This window comes from Chlorella variabilis (assembly GCF_000147415.1).
Source record: "Chlorella variabilis unplaced genomic scaffold CHLNCscaffold_1, whole genome shotgun sequence".
Lineage (NCBI taxonomy): Eukaryota > Viridiplantae > Chlorophyta > Trebouxiophyceae > Chlorellales > Chlorellaceae > Chlorella > Chlorella variabilis.
In genome coordinates, this window is record NW_005435087.1 from 2,942,210 (window position 1) to 2,957,989 (window position 15,780).

Sequence of the window (15,780 nt, forward strand, 5' to 3'; positions counted from 1 at the left end):
GGGGCGCACAAACGCGACGCGACGAGGGTTTCAGTGTCCAGGCCGTGGCAGCACAGCGGTGGCACAGCAGGCGCCGGCAGCTGGCTCAGGCCTGGGGCCCGGCCGCGCCAGCCGGCTCAGCGGCGGCGGCTTCGGCGCCGGGCGGGCCTGCCGGGCTGGCAGCCCCCTGCTCACCGCCGCAGCCGTCGCCGTCTGCTGCCGGGCACGGCGCGGTGCTCTTGCCGCCGCCGGCGGCGGCGCTGGGGCTGGGCGCTGGCGGCGCGCGGCGCAGCACCAGCCGGCTGAGCATGCGCAGCAGCAGCCCCATGAGCAGCACGTGCCTCAGCACCACCTGCGCCAGCAGCGCCTGCGCCTGCCCCGACAGCGGCAGCTGCCGGCCCGGCTGCGCGCCGCCGCCGTGCCCGCTGCCACGGCGCAGCAGCTGGGCGTGGTGGTGGCGCAGCGCACGCGCCGCGCCCGCCGCCGCGCCGCCCACTGGCCGAGCCACCTTGTGGCTCACAAAGCGTCCGGCCGCGCCCAGCGCGCCGCCCGCACGCCGCCGCAGCGCCGCCGCGGCGCGCGCCTGCCTGCCCGCCAGCCCGCCGGCTGAGGCCGAGGCGGCGGCCGAGACGGCCGCCGAGGCGCCGCCGCCGGCCGCCTGCTCCTGCTGCTGCCGCCGGCGGGCCGCCACCGCTGCATCGATGGGAACCAGCTCGGCGCCGCCGCCGTACTCAGCAGGCAGCACCTGCGGGGAACAGGCCGGGAGGTGGCTCAGAACAGTGGCCAGGCCTGGCCCGGTCTTCCCAGCAACCAAGCGTGCGCAGCCCAGGGCCAGCTAGGCCCCAGGCCCCGGCCTCCAACCTCCAGCCACCAGACCACCTCCCGCCGCTGCCAGCGAGCGTGCCCGCACGCCCCGCCGCCCGCCCACCTGGGGAGGGATGCGCTCAGCCAGCGCCCGCGCCGCGCCGCGCCCCGCCACAAAGTGAATCTTGCGCCGGGTGGCGGCGTGCACAAAGGGGGCCACCACGCGCCACACGCCCCAGAACAGGAAGGGGGCGTTGAGGAAGAAGAGGCTGCAGCAGAGGAACGTGGAGGAGGCGGGCGGGGTGAAGCGTGTTGAAACGAGCTGTTTCTGCTGTTATAGTCGTGCATCAAACCCTCTAGTCGTGTATCACACACTGCATATCCGCAAAGCAGCGTGCGACACAGGCCGCTGGGTAGTACCCCCCACCCACGCCATACGCACATGCTGCCCGCAACGCTGGGTGCCAAGAATAACAGAGAAACAACACCAGAGAGTGCCGCTGCGCCCACGCATGCTGCCCACAACGCTGCTGGGTACTACCCATCACACACGCGCCTGTTGAGGCGCTCCGGGTAGTGCTGCTGCAGCAGCTCGAAGATGGCCAGCAGGACCTTGACGTCCAGGTTGCGCGGGCGCAGGCCTACGGGCGGGAGGAGGAGGGAGGTGGCGGCACACAACCCAGGTAAGAGGCGGGAGGTAGGTGGGCGGGCCAGTGAGGTGGCAGGGCGCAGGCCTGCCCGGGCCAGGAGGGAGGCGGGCGGCGCGCGCCGAGGGACGGCGGGGTGGCAGGGGGACGGGGGCTAGGGCGTGAAGGCGCAGGCGCGGCAGCGCCGCTCCCCGCAACCGCCTCCACGAGCGGCCCGCTACGCGCCGGCCTCCCACCACCGTACCCCATCCCTGCCAGCCTCCCAGCCTCCGAGGGGCAGCCTCCCAGCCTCCGATGGGCAGCCTCCCAGCCTCCCAGCCGCCGCCGCCGCCCGCCCGCCTGCTCGCCAAGCCCCCTGCCCCCAAGGCCCCCTGCCGAGCCCCTGCCAAGCCCCCTGCCCAGCCCATTCCCAAGCCCCAGGGCTCACCCGACAGGTCGAACAGGCAGCAGATCTGGCCGGCGGGTTTGGCGGCGGGGTCTGCGGCGGCGCAGGCATTGTCCAGCACATAGGCTATGAGGCGCTTGGTGCGGCGCAGGTCGCGGCGCCCCATGTCGTGCCTGCTCCAGAGGGGTGGCAAGGAGGGGGAGGTAGGTAGGTAGGCAGGGAGGCAGGCAGGGAGGGAGGGAGGGAGGGAGGGAGGGAGGAGGCAGGAGAGGGTGGAAGGCGATGAGGGGAGCACGGGGGGCGAAACGGGGGTCCAGAGAGGGAAACGCGGCGGGTGTGGCAGTGCAGGGCATCGGGCTCAAGGGCGGGGCAAGCGGCCGGGTGCAGGGAGCCGCGCCCGCAACCGGCCTTGCGGCCACCCCAGCGCACCACACACCTGGCTGCCTTGACCACCACGACGGGGCAGCCGGCGGCGTCGCGGCCCTGCAGGAACACCTTGCCCGCCGCCAGCTCATCGGCGATGCTGTCTTCTGGGATGCCGAGCGCTCCGCCCGCCCCACTGCCCGCCTCGCCTGCCGCCTCGGCCGCCGCAGCACCCACAAACTCCCGCCGCCACGCCGCGTGCGCCAGCACGGCGTCTGCCGCGGCCGCGGGGCAGCCGCCGCGCGCCTTGAGCCAGCGGGCATAGAAGCCCGCGTCGGTGGCCTCGCCGGTGGCGGCGAGGAGCTCCGCCAGCTGTGGCTCCCGTGCCGCCACCAAGTACTGCAGGCGAGCCAGGGCCGGGCACTCTCCCGGCTGGCCCGTGGTGGCAGGCGTAGGCGCGAGGAGCAGCAGGCCAGGGCGGTCAGAGGGCTCGTTATCGAACGGGGCACCAGCGAGCGGCGGGAGGACCGCGGCGGTGAAGGGGCCCAGCCGCAGGGCCAGCAGCGGCGGATCGGCCTGCCGCCGGCGCTGGCGTTTCGTGGAGGCGGTCCCTGCTGTGTCCTCGGGCCAGGGCTCGCCCACGCTCCTGCAGGGGGTGGGTGAGGGGCGCAGCACCGCGCGCCGTTAGGGCGGGCTGGGACCTGCATCGGTGGCTTCAATTGGCGCTGAGATGGCAGCCTGCACCCACCAGCAGCTGCTGGGGCAACCTTCGAGAGCCTCCATGTCCAGACAAGCGGGATGGCCTGTTCTAGGGCCCGTTGGGTGGCTAGTCCCTCCCACTCACAAAAGGGGATCAAAAGGGGCACCCGCCGGGTGCGGAGAGACCGCTATGAGCCTCCAGGGCAAGACTCACCGCCAGCGGGGCGCCATCTTCATCCAGAGGGGCATCCACCCGAGACCTCAGTGCTCAGCGGCAAAGCGCGTTAGCGTCGAGGCATTATCCATGCAGATCGGCAGTCGCCAGAGGAGGTGTGAAGCGGCACCACCGCCCCCGCCTCTGTCTGCGGCGGCGGTGTGGCACTTGGCACCAATGTCTCTGCCCTTGCTGATGTTGAGATACGGCATCGAAGCCGGTGCTTGTTAGCTGGAAGGCTACGGTATGTACAGGAAATGTCGAGGGAGGGCAAGCAAGGGAAGGCGGCAGAGGCGCTATGTTGTGCCCGCCCCAACCGTTGGTTGCACCCACAGTGACTGTGGGATGTGGTGTCATGGCTTGGGAGCTGGTTCTCCTTGCCCAGGCGGCAAGCCGCCGCCCCGTCACTTGCGCCGACTGGGGAGGCACACCGGAAAGTCATCGTTGAAGGCGCAATAGGAGTTTCCGCAGCACTTGGGCAGGCTCTTGTCGCCCCAGAAATCGCATGTGGCGCCGTCTGGCACGCAGCTCTGCAGCCAGCACAAGAGGAGAGGGTGGGGAGGGAGGCGTAGTGAGGGGGATGGCCGGCTGCACCATTGTTCCATGATGGGGGCAAGAACCGGGCCGGCAGCTGGCGCAGCGGCGCAGAGGTGGGCAGCGCTGAGCGGCAGCCAGGGGCGTGGCTTGGCGGGGCAGGCGGGCCACCGAGCAAAGCTGCTGCTGCATGCCCTTCCGGGGCCCGGCGGGGGCCTGGGAACGCGGCACACGGCTAGCCATACGCAAGTGCAGGCATTCACTGGTGGAAAGCAGCGGCGTACCGCGCAAATGTACTTGGTGGAGTACTCCTGGCTCTGAACACACTTCATGGCCTGGTTGCAGCACACCCAGCCCCCCGAGCAGTCCTCGCCGTCGCCCTTGCACGCAAAGCGCACCGGCGCCTGCACGCAGCGGGGGGCAGGCGCGTGGGCAAAGACGCACCACGCTTTGTATGGTGTGGCTGCACACGGGTCAGGTGCGGGGCACGGCTGGTGGGCGTCCTCCTGGGCAGGTCGGGATGCAGGAGCGCACCTTGACAGGGCGGCGGCAGGGCCCCCGCTTGCTGCACTTGGTGCCGGCCTTGCACTTGACCACCCGGCCCTTGAGGCAGTAGGTGCTGCAGGCAGCGGGCGGCGGCATGGGCGGCATGGGCGGTGGAGCGAGGCAGCCGCAGCTGTGGCTGCCACCTGCGGGCCGCACATTCACGCTGGCAGACACATTGCGTGGTGCAGTGGGAGGTGGGCTGATTGGCAGCACGGTCGCTGCTCTCACCTGGAGGACAGGCAGGCCTTGTTTGCCTTGCCGCACTTGGCGCCCGCTGCGTGGCGGCCAATGGTGGCTCGCACCCCTCGGGCCGCCGCCGCGGTGGCGAGGGCCAGGAGGAGGAGCAGGGCCAGCAGCAGCCGCAGCGTGCTGCTGGGGGTCATTGCTTTGCAGGCAGCCATGGGTCGTTCCCTTGTGCTCGTCTCAGGCTATGAACCAGGCACAAGCCTGCAAGTGACCATGCGGCGGGGCGGGGAGGCGGCGGTGGGTATCCCGTCTGCCACCTGGCTCCCCAGTGAGAGACCCGCCCTCAGCGCACTCGACACCCTTCTAACATGCGGTGAGGCTTTGAAGCAGGGAGCGGCGTCGGCCGCTGGGTTAGGCCCGCACCACACACGCGGACAGCAGGGAGTGGATGCAGCAGCCACTCTGGGCGGCACAGGTGTGAGGAGGCCCTCCCACTGCTTTCACGCGTGCACCAAGCTGTGCTCACCCTTTCCGGTTTCGGTGTGTCTCGTTTACACGCTGACTCCAGGTCTCGTGTGCAAGCGTGATTGGTTGTTTCGTAACCCGAGGGAGCTCGGTGTGGAATTGTTCTGCAAGAGAGAGGGCGCCGGGCCGCGGGTGGTGTGCCAACCCCGCCGTGCTGGCACAGCGCAGCCGCAGCATGCCGACGCATCCGCTGGCAGCTGCCTGCACCTGGCTGCCACGCGGTGGTCTTCCCTGCCATGCGGCGCGCCCTGAGGTTACATGAGCGATACGCGGCATCTCACAGGCTCGATGTAGGGCCTGGCAGCCGTCACACATTGATGCCGCCCGCCCGAAGGTGCTGCCGGTACTCCTCGCCCCAGCATTGTACCAGGAAGCTGCGGAGGCGAGGCACATACTCTGCAGGGAAAAAGGAAACACCAAGGAAGGGGCAGGAAAAGGAATCACAGGAGTGGCAGGTCAGCAGGCGCTGTAGCGCCGGGCGTGGAGACGAAACGGCGGGCTGCCAGCGTCTCGCCTTTCACCAGCATCAGCTGCGGCCTCGCCAGGCCGCGGCAACTCCCCTGCTGCCTCACCTGGGCTGGTCTCCAGGTCCTGATGTCCGCGCCCGGCCGCCCACAGGGGTTCAGCGGGCCGCCGGCTTAGCCTGTGCAGCTGTGGGGAGGCAGCGGGGGCATGGCGGCCAGGGTGGCACAGAGCGTGGCAGGCTCAGCGCGGCAGCAACTGGGACGCATGCAGCGAAGTCGCTGGGCGAGCCGGCGGCACCCGCCACAGGTGCTGCTGCCCCGCAGGGCCCCAGAAACACCAGCACGCACCACCCCACACACCAGCCCACCTCTCTACCGTGCGACACATCGATCACCTCGTCTTGCAGGCCCTGCAGCCGGGGCCAGCCAGCAAGGCAGGCCTGGCTGGTGCATGGAGGCACACTGCGGCACGGGGGCCTCTCTTCCACCCTTCCCCCTTCTCTCTCACGCTCAGCGCACCGCTCCTTGCGCCACACATCTGCACCCCCCACACCACACACGTGCCAACCACGCTCACTCACGTGCATCACCAGCACCGGCCCGCCTATCTTGGGCACCAGCTTGAAGTTGGGGTAGATGTCGGCAAAGGAAGGCCAGCGCTTCCACCCGGGGTTGAGCACCCGCATGCCTGCGGCAAGAGAGGTTAAAGAGCCAGAGCATGGTAATGCTTGTGCGCATGGTGCTCGCCGGTGGTGGTGTGGGATAAATGCAGGCGCCTGTGTGTGGGGGGCATGTCCGCCTCGCAGATCGGGCAGGAGGCGAGCGGGCACCATGCAGCCGCCCGGCGTGCCTGAGCAGAAGGGCGCGTGCAGCACGGTGCCGGCCAGGGTGGGCAGGTGCGAGGCGAGGTAGCAGGTGGGACCAGAGCCGACTGCAGCGGGGCGCACGCCATGTGAGTGGGCTGTGGGGTGCAGAGATCGATCGACAGCAGCAAAGCGCAGCTGCAGCTGCAGCCACCCGCACCTTGGCTAGCGCAGACTAATGGCCCTCCCTCCCCACTGACTGCCGCCCCCACACACGCCCCCCCCACACACGCCCCCCACACAGACAATATGAATGGACACCTGACTGCCCGTACAGCACGGTGTCCTCCAGCCGCTTGCCCAGCTGGCGCTGCAGGAGGTCGGCCACCGCGGAGATGTCGTCCAGGGTGTGGGATACCGCGGGCGTGCCGGTACTGCAGCCGTACCTGCAACAGCGGTGCGGCACGGGCGGCACGGGGCCCGGCTCGGCTGCGTGCTGCTGCTGCCAGGATTGTGCCCATCATATCATCCGGTGCAGGGGCAGTCCCCTGGCTCCTCCAGTCACACGTAAACGCCACATGTGCATATGCACAACCACACACACACGCGCACACACGCGCCACCAAGCCAGCCCCGCTCACCCCGTGTAGTCGTAGCTGAGTATGTTGCAGCGCAGCAGGCGGGACAGCTCCTCGTACAGCGGCAGCATCTCTCCTGCCTCACGGGTTGCAGGCCAAGGGGCACGGCACAGCAGAGCGTGTCAAGTGTGTCGGCACGTGCAGGTCGAGCGCGGCGCCCCTGCTGCTGCCGATGAGACACTAGGTGTGCTGCTTCTGCCCCGCTGCTCCTGCTGCTGCTGCTCCGTTTCTGGAGCACCGCTCCATCGGCACCGCCTCCCCACCCACCTAAGTCAACCGCATTGCCGTGGCTGTGCACCAGCGTCCAGCGCACGCCCTGCTTCCCGCCGGCGCCGCCACTGGAAGAGACGGCGCTGGCCCCGGGGATGAAAGCCGCCACTATCGTTTCTTTCTTCACCCCCAGCTGGTACACCTGCGCCTTGGGCACCTTCTTGAGGTGGCTGCAGGGCAGTCGCAGGCAGGGGGGTGGCGTCAGCTTGAGGTTTGGGAGCCGACGGCGGGTGCATCGCCGCGGGCCGGCTGGTATGCTAGCAGAAGGCTGGCAGCAAGCCCGCACCTGCGCAGCGGGTGGACGTATGTTTCTCTGTCTCCGTCCCCATGCTGTGCCAGCTGGTAGGTGGGCGGCTGCAGGAGCACGAGGGGAGCAGAGAGGGTTGGTGCAGCTAGCCGGTGCAGCGAGCCGCAGGCGGCAGCGGGGGCGGGCCGGCTGCCTGCTGGGTGCAGCGTTGTGAGCGGCTGCCGTGCCGGAAGCTTCAGCAGGCCGCCGCAGCCTACGTTTGGAGGGAAGAAAGCGAGGCCGCGCGACAGGTTGTCAACAAATTTCTGCCACACCATGCTCCCGCTCCTGCCGCCCACGGCGCCTGCCAGCCGCGACACGCCGACGCTGCTCGCGCGGATGGCTAGAAGGAAGTTAAGGTTGGAGTGGCCCTGCAACACGTAGGTGGAAAGAGTGGCTTACAGGCGGACGTAAAGGCGGGCAGGGATGGGCAGGTAGGCGGGTGGGACGGCAGACGCGCGGGTGGGCACGAGGGCGGCGGCAAGTGGGGGAGCTGCCAGGGCTGAAGCGGGCCCAGCTAGCAGCGGTGGCAGACCTGCTGCTCTCCTTCGTGCCTAGTGCCGGGTGCAGGAGGCGCAAGACCAGAAGGGTGGCCAGCGATCGAGAGGGTTGGCGCCTGTGCGGAGCCTTGCCTCTATTGCTAGTTGTCGCGATCGCTGCCTGCCAATTTTGGCGCCGCCCCATCTGCCAACCTCAACTACCCCAAATGCCGCCGCCAGCGCCGGCCCCGTCAGCAAGGATCCTCTCCTTGAAAATAGCAGCAGCTTTCAACAGCAAGCGTTCTTTGCCCGCCCCGCCGCCATCAAGCGGTCTGGTAGCGATGAGTGCGCCTCTGGCCGCGCCCCTGGAGGAAGGGGACGATGTGTTTCTCGAGCTGGCGGCAGCCATGGAGGCTGAGGAGGAGGAGGACGGCGCCGAGGAGCCGCCGCCCACCGCCAGCCAGCGCAGCAGCGGCGCAATGGGCGGCGGCAGCAGTGCCGGCGGCCCCCGCCTGTCGTGGGCTGCACGAGCCGCCGCCGCCGGATCCGCGGGCGCCGTGCCACCAGGCCACCAGCCCCGCCAGGCGGTGCTGCTCCCGCCTGGCTCCATCCCCTGTGCCCCCACGGCGCCACTGCTGCTGCCAGCCAGCCAACCAGCGGCAGCCGCGGGCGGCAGCGGGGTGGTCGTCTTTGGCAGCCGGGGCGGCGTGGCGGGCGGCAGCACAGGAGCGGCGGCAGCGGGCACCTTTTCCGATGTGGGGCAGGGCTCGCTAGTGGAGCGCTACGCAGGGCTCAAGGCACGGCCGCACTCCGGCACTCCGCTGGGCCTCCCCTCTTCCACTTGCTGCTGCTGCCGCTGCCGCTGCTCTCGGGGCAAGTGCACTGCTGATGAGCATCCTCGGCGATGCTTCCACCCACCCTCCCTTGCAGATCAAAAACCCGCGCGTGTCCCACACCCAGCTGCGCAGCCGCCTGGCCGACACCTCGGTGCTGCGGCTGTCGCAAGTCAGGTGGGGCGCTCGGGGCGGCGGCGGCGGCGCGCCTCGACTTCTTGCGACTGCCCGGCTGGACTGGACAGGGCTGGGTTAAACAGCTGGACTGCGCTGCCGTGTGTGGCGGTCTGCCTGCTGCCGAAGACTCTCCGATGTCTGCCCCGCACCCACCCGCCGCCGCCGTGGCCCCTGCTGCCACGCTGCCGCACAGGCAGCGCCACCGCACGGCGGGCCTGGAGGGGAGCTGGGTGGCCATCTGCGTGGTGGGGGAGAAGAGCAAGCCGCGGGAGACGGCGGCGGGTGCGCTGCGCCGGCAGTTGTGGTGGTGGTGGTGGTGTGCTCTATGGGGGTGTGCATGCTGCGCCCGCTGCTCCTTATCTGTAGAGGCATGCATGCAGCCTGGAGGGCATGTGGAGCTGCCCTTCACGTCTCCCGCAGCACCCACCACCAGCCTGCATCCCGCAGCTTGCCGCTGGCGTGGTGTGTTCATGCGTTTGGCGTTTTACCGCCCCGCTGGTACCGCAGGCCGTTCGTACAGCATCTGGAAGGTCACCGACCTGGACCAGACCTGCCTCTCCCTCTTCCTCTTCTCGGGCGCCCACGATGAGCTGTGGAGGGAGGCGGAGGGCTCCATCGTGGCCCTGCTGTCGCCCAAGGTGCGGCATGCCTGCCTGCATGTGTGTGTGTGTGTGTGTGGTGGGTGTATCAGAACGAAACTGCCGGCAGCTCCTGCGGCCGCCGGCGCTGCGCTGGCGCCGCAAAACAACCAGGACGGTTGGCTTGGTGTTCTGTTGTTGTCAACGGCCGGGGCTGTCGGCGATGTGCTGCGCAGGTCAAGACGGAGGGCGACTTCTCGCTTTCCGTTGATTCGGCAGACCAGGCAAGGGCCCTTTCTGCCCCGCAGGCTCACTTCCCCTCCTCCTGCTTCCTGCTGTGCCTCATGCTGTCGCCTCCCGCCGTCCGCTGGCCGCTGCCTGCTGTGCGGCCCGCCTCACGCCGCCTTTGCGCCTGGTCCCGCCTCCGGCCTGGCACTGTGCCTGCAGGTGTGGGTGCTGGGGCAGAGCACGGAGTTTGGGTACTGCAAGTCCAAGAAGAAGGTACTGCACGCTGTACCACTTGTGTACACTGCTTTCGTGCCGCTTCGTAGCTGCCGAAGCGGCATTGCCGTGTGCCGGCAGCGCTGCTGCTCCGCTGCTGCCAGGCATGCCGGCTGGCGTTTTGCTGCTGCTTGGCTCCTGAGCCCGCTGCCCTCCCCGCCCCAACTGTCCTCTTCCGGCTGCAGAACGGCGAGCCGTGCCGCATGCCCGTCAACGCGGCGCGCTGCCCCTTCTGCCCCTACCACGTCAAGGTGCGGGTGCTGAGGTGGCGGCACATGCTGAGGTGGCGCATTCTGAGGTGGCACAGCGCAGCGCAACACGGCAGGCGGCTCGACCTGCGCCGCTGGGAAACCTGCCCAGCCTGCTGAAGCCGTGTTGCCAAAGTCGTACCGCTCAAACCATACCGCCACAACCGTACCGTAGAGCGAGTACAACCGCATGAAGCCCACCGGGCGCACCGAGTTCCAGACCTCCAACCTCAAGACAGCCTTCCGCCCAGGCCTGCAGCGCGGTGCGTGTGGCCCCTCCCAGTGTTGGATCCGTTTTTTCTGCGCGTGGTGGATGCGCCACTGTGGGGAGTGTGGGAGGCACAGCACCGCGTCGGTGCGGCGGGCAGGCAGGGAGGCGTGTGGCTTGCGCGGGGCGCCAGGCCCCAGCCTTCCAGCGCCACGCCCGCACCCGCCGCCGCTCCTGCAGGTCTGCCCTGGGCTCCCGGAGAGTTTGAGGTCGCCGCGGTGCGGCAGCAGCGCATCCGCTCTCTGAGCTCCGATCAGGCAGGAGGGCGGTCACGCCTGCTGTGCTGCGCCTTTCTTCCCTATGCCTGCCCCATATTCCAGCCGGCTGCTGCCATTGTTGGCGAGCCTGCAAGGGCAAAGCGCCAGCCGGGCCGGCATCCTTGGTCGGTTCCCTTGGGTGGCCTGGCCTGGCCTGGAGCCAGCCTCGGCTGTTCCACAGGCTCCCCCACCGCCTCCAGACCTTCCTGCCCACCCCTCCTCCTGACCATCCCTGCTCCCTGCCCTGCAGCTTGGGGGCGTGGCCGCCAGCGCGCGCAACAAGGGCAGCGACGCGGGCGCCAGGTGCGCGGCCGCTGGCAGGCAGGACCTGCCCGGCGGCTGCTTCCTCCTGTCCATTACCAGCATGGCTCCGGGGGCATAGAGTCCTGCCCTGTTTCCTTCCACGTCCCCGCCTATCAGTGGCTCCTTTCCTCTCCGCTTGCCTCTCCGCTTGCCTTCCCGCTTGCCTCTCCGCTTCCCTTCCCGCTTTCCTTCCCACCTGCCCTCTCCCCACCTTGTGGTTTTGAGCAGGTATCTAGACACAGTGGCCAACCCGGCAGCAGTGGCAGCAGCGGAGGCCGCCGCCAAGCACCGCCTCACTCCCGCCGCCGCCATCGCTGCAGCGCAAGCCAAGGGCCGCACCGAGGCGGCCCTGGCCGCGGCGCCCATCCCGGCCGGCCGCCCTGGAGGCTCGCTGGTGCTGCAGCTGCCGCGGCCCAAGCAGCAGCAGCAGCAGGGCAAGCGCAAGGCTGGGGTGGGGCGGCCGGGCGGCGGCGGCAAGCGCAGGAGCAGCAACGTCGCAGGCGAGGGCAGCGGACTGATGATTGAGCTTGCGGATGAGGAGGATGAGGAGGTGGAGGCCGCCGGTTGCGGCGCTGCTGCTGCGGCTGGTGGTGGTGGTGGTGGTGGTGGCAGTGCCTATGACCCAGCGGCTGCCGCCAGGCAGAGGGCGGTGGAGCTCCTGCGGGCTGCAGGTGCGCTGCCTGGGCGCCGCCGCTGCTGACTGCCGCCGGCAGCAGCTGCCGCCTCCGCCTCCTGCACCCTCTTCCTTCGCTTTTGTTCCTGCTGCCGCTGGCTGTGTGCCCCGTGTGCTGCCTGGAAACTCCCGCGACCCTAAAAGCCCTAAAAGAACCAAAATCAAGCTGCGTCTCTGCTGGGTGGCGCTGCCTGCAGGCGGTGCCGCGGCGCCAGACCCCAACAGCAGCCGCCGGGTGCCGCAGGTCATGCAGGCGGCGGTGCAGCGGGTGCGGGCCTCTCAGCCAGCAGGCGGCAGCAACGCTGCAGCCGCTGCACCAGCAGCAGCAGCGGCGGCGACAGCAGCAGCAGCGGCAGCAGCAGGGGGAGAAGTGCGGCGTGCGGCGGCGCCCAGTGGCGCCGCTGCCGCAGCGGCCGGCGGCCGGCGGCCTGCCCTGGCGCAGACGCAGGCTCACCGCCCTCCACCGCTGCCATCGGTGGTTTCTGGAGGCCCCGCGGCGGCGCGGCCGCCGCCGCCGGTGTGCCGGCCTGCACTTCCTGCGGGGGCGGCCGCAGGCAGGGCACCTGCAAGCGGTAGTGGGGCAGCGAGCGGCAGCGGCAAGCCTCCTGCTGCCCCCCAGTCTGCCATGGAAGCTGCCTTTGGGGGCGTGCTGCAGGAGGCAGGGGCATCGAGCGCAGCTGTCCAGGGCACCAGGTAATGCTGCTGGTGGTGGTGGTGGTTGTCAGGGGCAGGAGGTGCTCCGCTCTCGCCTCCCTGCCGCTGCCGAAATGCTGGCGCTCAGAGCTGGGCATTGGTTGCTGTCGGTCAGTATTACGTTGTGGCTGCTGCTGATGTGGTGGTGTGGTGGTACTATGCATGGCACTGCAGGTACAAGGAGCTGGTGGATGACGAGGAGTTTGAGAAGCTGGACAAGGTACCGCAGGGCAGCTGCCCCATTCCACCCCCATCACCTCATCAGCCCCCCCCCCCCCCTAGCCGCTCGACACCAATCGTGAGACCACCCAGCTTCCAACCGCCTTCCAAGCCCTCCCTCCCCCCCCGTCCCCCCCCCCCCCATCCCCCCCCGCCCCAGGTCATGAGCGTTCTGGAGCAGAAGGACGAGATGGCGGCGCGCATGGAGGGCGTGACGCGCCTGGCGGTGCAGGTGTGTTAGTCTGTGTGTGTGTGGAGTAGAGTGGGGGGTGACAGAGCTGTTGGTGATGGCGTGTGTGGAGGATGTGTGACAGAGCTAGTGGTGTGTGTGTTTGTGTGTGTGTGTTGATGGAGGCATTGGGTTGATGCGCCTACACACAACTGGCCCCATGCTGGCTGCTGCGCCTGCGAGCGGTGGCACGCATGCCGCCTGAGCCGTGCGGTACCGCCTCGTCCCGCAGGCATTCCGCTGCAAGCTGTGCTGCTACACCGCGGAGCGGCGCCGCCGCGAGTGCTCTGCACACCCGCACGCTGTGGAGAGAGTGGAGGTGGGCAGGCACCGCGCATGTGCCTGGCAGCGCTGCCGCCTGCTGCTGCTGCCCCCCGCTGACCTACCTAGCTGGCCTGCCCTGCTAGGCAACCGCCCTCCGCACTGCTGCTCCGCTCCGCTCGACTCTCCCTCACCAGCTCCGCTCTGTTCTGCGCTGGCCCGTGCTGCCCCCTGCGCTGTGCTGCCTCCGCCCTCTGCGTGCCCTATTTCTGCCTGCCGGCGGCTTGCTGCCTGCGGCGCGGCATGCCGGTGTGCAGCAGCACCGGCGCGCGCCGCTGCTCCCCGCTGCCTGCCTGCCTGCCGGCGCCTCTCTCAGGCGCTGCCACGCACCCGCCCGCCTGCCTGCGCCTCACCCACTCAATCGGCCGCTGCCTGCAGGTCACCAAGCGCTGGTGGCAGTGCCAGGGCTGCAAGCACCGCTTCACGACGGTGGGGCTCAAGTATCCGGCAGGCCGCTGCGCCAAGTGAGGCTGCAGCCTCGCTCGGGGCGCATGCATGCAGCATGTTGCCTGTTGCGGGCCCCTGCCTACCTGGCAATGCCCTGTGCGCCGGGCTTCGCTGCTGGCCCCGCTGCCGGTACTTGCATAGCAGTTGCCGCACAGCTGCCCCCTGCACACACACATTGTGGCTGCCGCCCTTGCCCTGCCCTCTGCTTCCCCGCTGCAGGTGCAACCAGCCGGGCACTGAGTTTAAGTCTGTCGGCATGTTCCGCCCGCCTCGGGAGCACGAGCTGCAGAGGCAGCAGAGCGCGGTGGCGGGCCGCGACCAGCTGGCGGCGCGGGGCGCTGAGCAGAAGTGGGCCAACAGCTGGTGAGCTGTGGCGGACGGCTGGGGGCGGCAAAGCGGGGAGGTGTCTGGGCCTGTTTCTAAGGGCAGCTTTATCGAATACTGTTATGCTGTTCAAGAAGCTCAGCTCCATTGAAAGTACACGGCCGTATCCGTATATACTGGGAACGTGGGGGGCAGGCTGCCCGCCGTGCCCGCCGGCCTCCCGCAGCCCGCGCGTGGCGGGCGCTGCAGCGGCCTGCCGCGCCTGCCTCCGCGCCTGCGCTGGCCTCAGCTGGCCCCTTTGGTGCCAGGCATTTTACGACGGTGGTTGCAGCGCTGCCACGGCGTGTGTGTCGTACGGGTGAAGTGCTGTGCGCTGGGCTTTTGGGTTTGTGGTTACTGTTTGGGGCAGGCGGGAGGCGAGTGCTAGCGGCGGCGCAAGGTGGGGGGCTGGCAGTTCTGTCCATTATAGGCGGCGGACAGGTTGCCGCCACTGCCCTCAATGGCGGGCCAAGGAGCGCAGTCAACTGCACGACGCCGAGGCAGCGTGCATGGAGCAGACCCCAGCCTGACCCAGCGGGCGAGGCGGCCGGCGGCTGCCTGTCTGTCTGTTACACCCATAAGGAGCAAGTGAATGCAACAGGCCCAGCTGTGGTGCTGCAGCTGGAGAAGGTGTGACGGCACCACACACAAACGAGGAGAGAGAAGGGAGGCCCTGCACAACCAAAAGATCAATCAAGAGCTTCTACTACCGAGTATTGTTCTACTGCGGGATTCCGGAAGAAGTATCAAGGGATGTTATTCAGAACGTGCGGGACGCGTGGTGTGTGCTAATGCTGTGGCGCGGGCCCGGGATCCGACCTCGTGCCACCGGGTCGGTGCTCATGGCACCGAGCCCAGTGTGAAGGTCCCCAGCTTGCGCCGGTACTCGGCCACGTCGCCATACGGCCGCACGTCGTGGCGCAGGTCCAGGCCGGTCCACGCCGTCTTGCCCAGCCAGTTGTCAAACTCGTGGTCCGATATTGAGACGCCGCTGCCGCCGACCGGCCAGCTGCGGCGCGTGCCCACGACCGCGGTCGGCGTCACAACCGTGTGGTTGACCTCAAGGAAAGTGGGGGGTGGGGTGGGGCTGTCCATGACCCAAAGCACACAGTTGGTGTCGTTGGTGGCCATGCCCGGGCCCTTGGTTCCCAGAGGGTCAGGGATCGTGACGTTCACCCCGAGTGGGATCGCCGGCGTGATGCCGACATTCCACTTGCGGCATTTCTTGGTGAGGACCCTGCCTATGCTGCTCTGCACCGTCAGCGTGGGTGGCAAGTACCCCCCCTGCACCTGCACGTTGCCTTCCACCAGCAGCGAGGGGCCTGCAGGCCAACGGCAGGGCGACAGCCAGGCGGCCAGGGCGGGATCAGCAGCAGCAGACAGGAGGTGTGGTGCCCCCACCTGGCCAGCATGCTTGCTTGTGTGGGCTTAAAGTCTGGTAAAGCAAGAACTAGCTTGCAACATAGACTCCCCGCCGAAACGGGACGGGAACCGGGCGAAAGCAGAGAAAGCAATAAAACAGGGGTGGAGCAAGGCGACATGCAACGCAAGCAGCTGACAGGGCACGCATCGAAACGTGTGTATGACTGGCAAAGTGGCATGGAGCATTGGGGAGAAACGCAACGGTACGGGAGCATGGGTTGGCCAAACGGCAGTGCGGAACGCTAGGTCACTAGAAAAGCAGGGAAAGGCGCACTATGTATGCAATGAGGGCAGCCCCGGCTGGGGGCCGTTGAGAAAGCAGTGGGCGGGAGGGGGGAGGCCCCGGTGTGGGCGGGCCCCATCGAGGGGGGATGGGGCGCGCAAGCGGCCAGATGGGGCGGGGCGCGGGCGGCAGTGGAGTCCTGC

At 68.9% G+C, this 15,780-nt stretch overlaps 3 protein-coding genes across 3 annotated transcripts; 1 reads left to right on the forward strand and 2 right to left on the reverse strand.

Annotated features, from left to right (window-relative positions):
- Window positions 1-85: 85 nt before the first annotated feature.
- Window positions 86-3,108, reverse strand: CHLNCDRAFT_133670 (hypothetical protein; the record flags this gene model as incomplete). The annotated part of the gene is made up of 7 exons (XM_005852214.1): window positions 86-724; window positions 908-1,052; window positions 1,334-1,424; window positions 1,858-1,988; window positions 2,252-2,577; window positions 2,707-2,824; window positions 3,092-3,108. 7 exons carry the CDS (start codon window positions 3,106-3,108, stop codon window positions 86-88), a joined length of 1,467 nt encoding a protein of 488 aa, XP_005852276.1.
- A 3,086-nt stretch (window positions 3,109-6,194) lies between these two features.
- On the reverse strand, window positions 6,195-8,006 carry CHLNCDRAFT_29399 (hypothetical protein; the record flags this gene model as incomplete). The annotated part of the gene is made up of 7 exons (XM_005852215.1): window positions 7,879-8,006; window positions 7,562-7,714; window positions 7,344-7,411; window positions 7,055-7,227; window positions 6,791-6,863; window positions 6,471-6,595; window positions 6,195-6,277 (listed from the first exon to the last, which is right to left on the reverse strand). Coding segments are annotated over exons 2-7 (582 nt in total), but the record flags the coding sequence as incomplete, so codon positions are not given.
- Window positions 8,007-8,163: 157 nt separating this feature from the next.
- On the forward strand, window positions 8,164-13,936 carry CHLNCDRAFT_133673 (hypothetical protein; the record flags this gene model as incomplete). The annotated part of the gene is made up of 18 exons (XM_005851902.1): window positions 8,164-8,577; window positions 8,753-8,832; window positions 9,026-9,114; window positions 9,340-9,470; window positions 9,647-9,772; window positions 9,858-9,911; window positions 10,097-10,162; window positions 10,335-10,422; window positions 10,608-10,645; window positions 10,935-10,987; window positions 11,216-11,658; window positions 11,858-12,177; window positions 12,280-12,353; window positions 12,528-12,573; window positions 12,733-12,804; window positions 13,034-13,120; window positions 13,501-13,586; window positions 13,789-13,936. 18 exons carry the CDS (start codon window positions 8,164-8,166, stop codon window positions 13,934-13,936), a joined length of 2,415 nt encoding a protein of 804 aa, XP_005851964.1.
- Between the last annotated feature and the right edge of the window lie 1,844 nt (window positions 13,937-15,780).